Here is a 3,125-nt window from a genome sequence, read left to right as displayed (position 1 = left end):
GAGCTATTGTTAAGGCTTGCCCCATATGTAGCCATCACAACAGAGGAGTGGGCCTGGGAATAGGAGTAAATCCGCGAGGCCTGCAAGCTAATGAACTTTGGCAGATGGATGTCACCCATGTACCTAGTTTTGGTCGTTTGAAGTACGTCCATGTGACTATTGATACTTACAGCCATTACATATGGGCTACTGCTCAGACAGGAGAACGGGCCCTTCATGTGGAGCGACATCTCAGCAGCTGTATCGCAGTCATGGGAGTGCCTCAAAAGATCAAGACTGATAATGGCCCTGCTTATTGCAGTAAACGTGTTGCCCGCTTTATGCAAACATGGAACATCACACACGTTACAGGGATTGCAAACTCCCCTACTGGACAGGCAATAGTAGAGAGAGCCAATGGAACTCTTAAACAATATCTGGAAAAATACATTGATACAGTCCGCGTGCAGGATAGGTTATTGAAATGCCTGTTTGTGCTTAATCACTTATGTATTTTTGGAGATGGGGGGTTACCCGCAGCAATTACTCACTTTGCCTCTAAAGCCCCTACCCCTCCGCAAATGGTAGTCAGGTATAGAGATCCAAAAACAGGGATTTGGCAAGGTCCAGCCAAAGTATTATACTGGGGCAGGGGCTATCTCTGTGTTTCTACACCAACAGGTACTGTGTGGGTCCCAGCTAAGTGGGTGCGGCCCACCAATGACCAGCCCGGAGCAGAGAAGGAGGCAGCGCCTACAGAGGACGATCTCCAGGATCCTGTATGAATTAGAAGAGTTTCAGATTAAATTCCTGTTTGACTCGGAGAGAGAAGTTGAAGACTGCCTCTTGCCTCAGTTAGCTAGAGACTTTGACCGCTTTTGTCCGCTTGCTTGCTTGACTTGCAATAGTTATGACCACCAATCTTGGGTAAAAATATATTGTGGAGGGTGCTCTCATCGTTGGTGGATTCATCAGCACCACCTTACCTCTGCATTCTGGTGTCTTACCTGTCAGCGCCAGTGGAGCTTTGACTCACCACAGCGCGCTTTAACACGATTAACAGGTCAGCCTATCAGGGAGAGCCTGAGATTAATAGAAAATAGAGAAGACCTGGAATTAAGAAGGCTAGCTTGGAGGGTACAGCACTTAGTAGAGAAAATTCTAGGTGTTAAAAGGACAGGGATTATAGATTCCTGTTGTCAGAATGGTATTGGCATCCCCATTCAGTGGCAAGTTGACCCAGACGAATGGGACACGCAGTGTAGGAGGTTTCGTCATCGCAGCCGTGCTGCTAAGTGTGCAGGCATACGTCCCACCTCAACCTAAAACAAATGTATGGGTCACAATGGCAAATCTAACAGGGCAAGAGTCCATCTGTCTTGCTTTATCTTCCCCAGGCAATCCGTTCTCCACCTGCCTAGTCGGTCTACCATTGGATACATGGCCATGTCCTACACGTGTTCCAACTTGCGATAATTTAAATTTGAATACTACTGTAGATAATTGGGACAGGTGGGTGCCCTACTTACCGATCGCCCCGGCAGAACCCCAGGAGCTAGAGCTACTGGGGGCAGTTGGCATGGATTGCTGTTTGTACTTTAACTGGACAAGCAAGCAACAGAGAATCAATGAGTCTGCAATTGTCGTTAATTCCACTTTGCCAATTTACAGAAACAGTAGTATCTGGTGTCAGTACACGGCCAAAAAGGTTTCAAAGTCAACAAATAATCCGCTTTCTTTGCCCCGAGGAATATTCTTTATTTGTGGTGACAGAGCTTGGGCTGGCATACCTTCCAGAATAAAGGGAGGCCCTTGTTCGTTAGGAAGATTGTCATTGCTGACACCCAACACATCAATGATATTAGACATGGCTCGGCGTCATCATGGCAGCAGATTGCGACGCAGTGTACATAACTTTGCCAGTAACTGTCAAGATAATGTTAGATTTTGGTCCCCTGAGGCGATTATTGCTGCCTCTTTCCTAGCGCCTGGTGTTGCCTCAGCAGGAGCATTAGCTCAACTCAACAAGCTGGGGTGCTGGCTAGCTAAACAGACAAATGCTACATCGAAGGCCTTAAGTGACATGCTTTTGGACGTAGACTCAGTAAGACATGCCACACTGCAGAATAGGGCGGCTATAGATTTCCTATTGCTAGCCCAAGGTCATGGTTGTGAGGAATTTGAAGGAATGTGCTGTATGAACTTATCTGATCACTCTACATCCATCCATAAGCAAATACGAAAATTGACCGAGCTAACTCAACAGTTGAAGGTGGAGGACGGATTGGGCTTGGAAGGCTGGCTGAAAGGATTGGGGATTGGACCATGGTTGAGGGACATCATCAAATATGGCATAATAGTTCTAAGCATAATTGTGATACTTTTGCTTGTCTTGCCCTGTGTGTTTACTTGCTTGCAAGGCTTGATGCAGCAGCTTTTGCAGAAAATGCTGAATGCACACCTTCTTGTCCAAAAGGAAAACGGGGGAGATGAAGAGAGCCTGACAGAGGAATGGTTGAACGACAAGGGACATGATACTGTAAAGTTAATCCAAATAGGGAGGGCTACGTGACTGCTGCAAAGTTCGCATGGCCCTGAAGAATAGATGATGTGCAGAAAGCAGGATATTGAAATTGCTTAGTATGTAGAAGTAGATAGAGAAGAACAAAGGGGGTACTAAGCTGTTCTAACTGCAAGGCCAGCCGGACAGGCATGTATCGATCATAACGATACTTTTAAGATAATAGTACAAGTCACATAGCAACCAATCATGAGCTTGGCTTTTGCAATATGTATGAGCTAATTAACGAACATATATAAACTATGTAATCTGTTACAATAAACTGAGACTTGATGATCATGATATCATGAGTCTTGTCTCCCGCGGCATTTTTCTCTAACACAGATGCCCAATTTTGGCCATGGGTACCTGGTTGAGATGGATGTTTTTTTCCCATAAGAAAGAAAAGCACATGGTCCCAGTGTTTGAAAGGCAGATGAGAGGTGGCCCCTGGGTAGCCAAGGCAGCCAGACCTGTCTCTCCTGGCAGATTTCATCTATAAACAATCCTTGCAATATAAGGAAATTTGGAGGAGGAATTCCAGTTTTGGCTATAGGCCCCTGGAGGAGAAGAATAGTTCTCTCCC

General features: G+C 45.8%; 1 protein-coding gene across 1 annotated transcript; it reads left to right on the top strand.

The window, feature by feature from the left end:
* Positions 1-773: 773 nt before the first annotated feature.
* On the top strand, positions 774-2,792 carry LOC146764027 (syncytin-2-like). The gene has a single exon (XM_085565471.1). It carries the CDS (start codon positions 1,184-1,186, stop codon positions 2,549-2,551), a length of 1,368 nt encoding a protein of 455 aa, XP_085421597.1. The 5' UTR covers positions 774-1,183; the 3' UTR covers positions 2,552-2,792.
* Positions 2,793-3,125: the final 333 nt, after the last annotated feature.

Source organism: Lonchura striata, chromosome 36 (genome assembly GCF_050655825.1).
Source record: "Lonchura striata isolate lonStrDom1 chromosome 36, ASM5065582v1, whole genome shotgun sequence".
Taxonomy (NCBI): Eukaryota; Metazoa; Chordata; class Aves; order Passeriformes; family Estrildidae; genus Lonchura; species Lonchura striata.
The sequence above is the reverse complement of the archived record's forward strand: the minus strand, read 5'-3'. Positions and strand labels throughout refer to the sequence as shown.

What these genes read in the sequence shown, in the direction of transcription:
- LOC146764027 (XM_085565471.1), top strand. Translation starts at nt 1,184, where the DNA reads ATGGTATTGGCATCCCCATTCAGTGGCAAGTTGACCCAGACGAATGGG.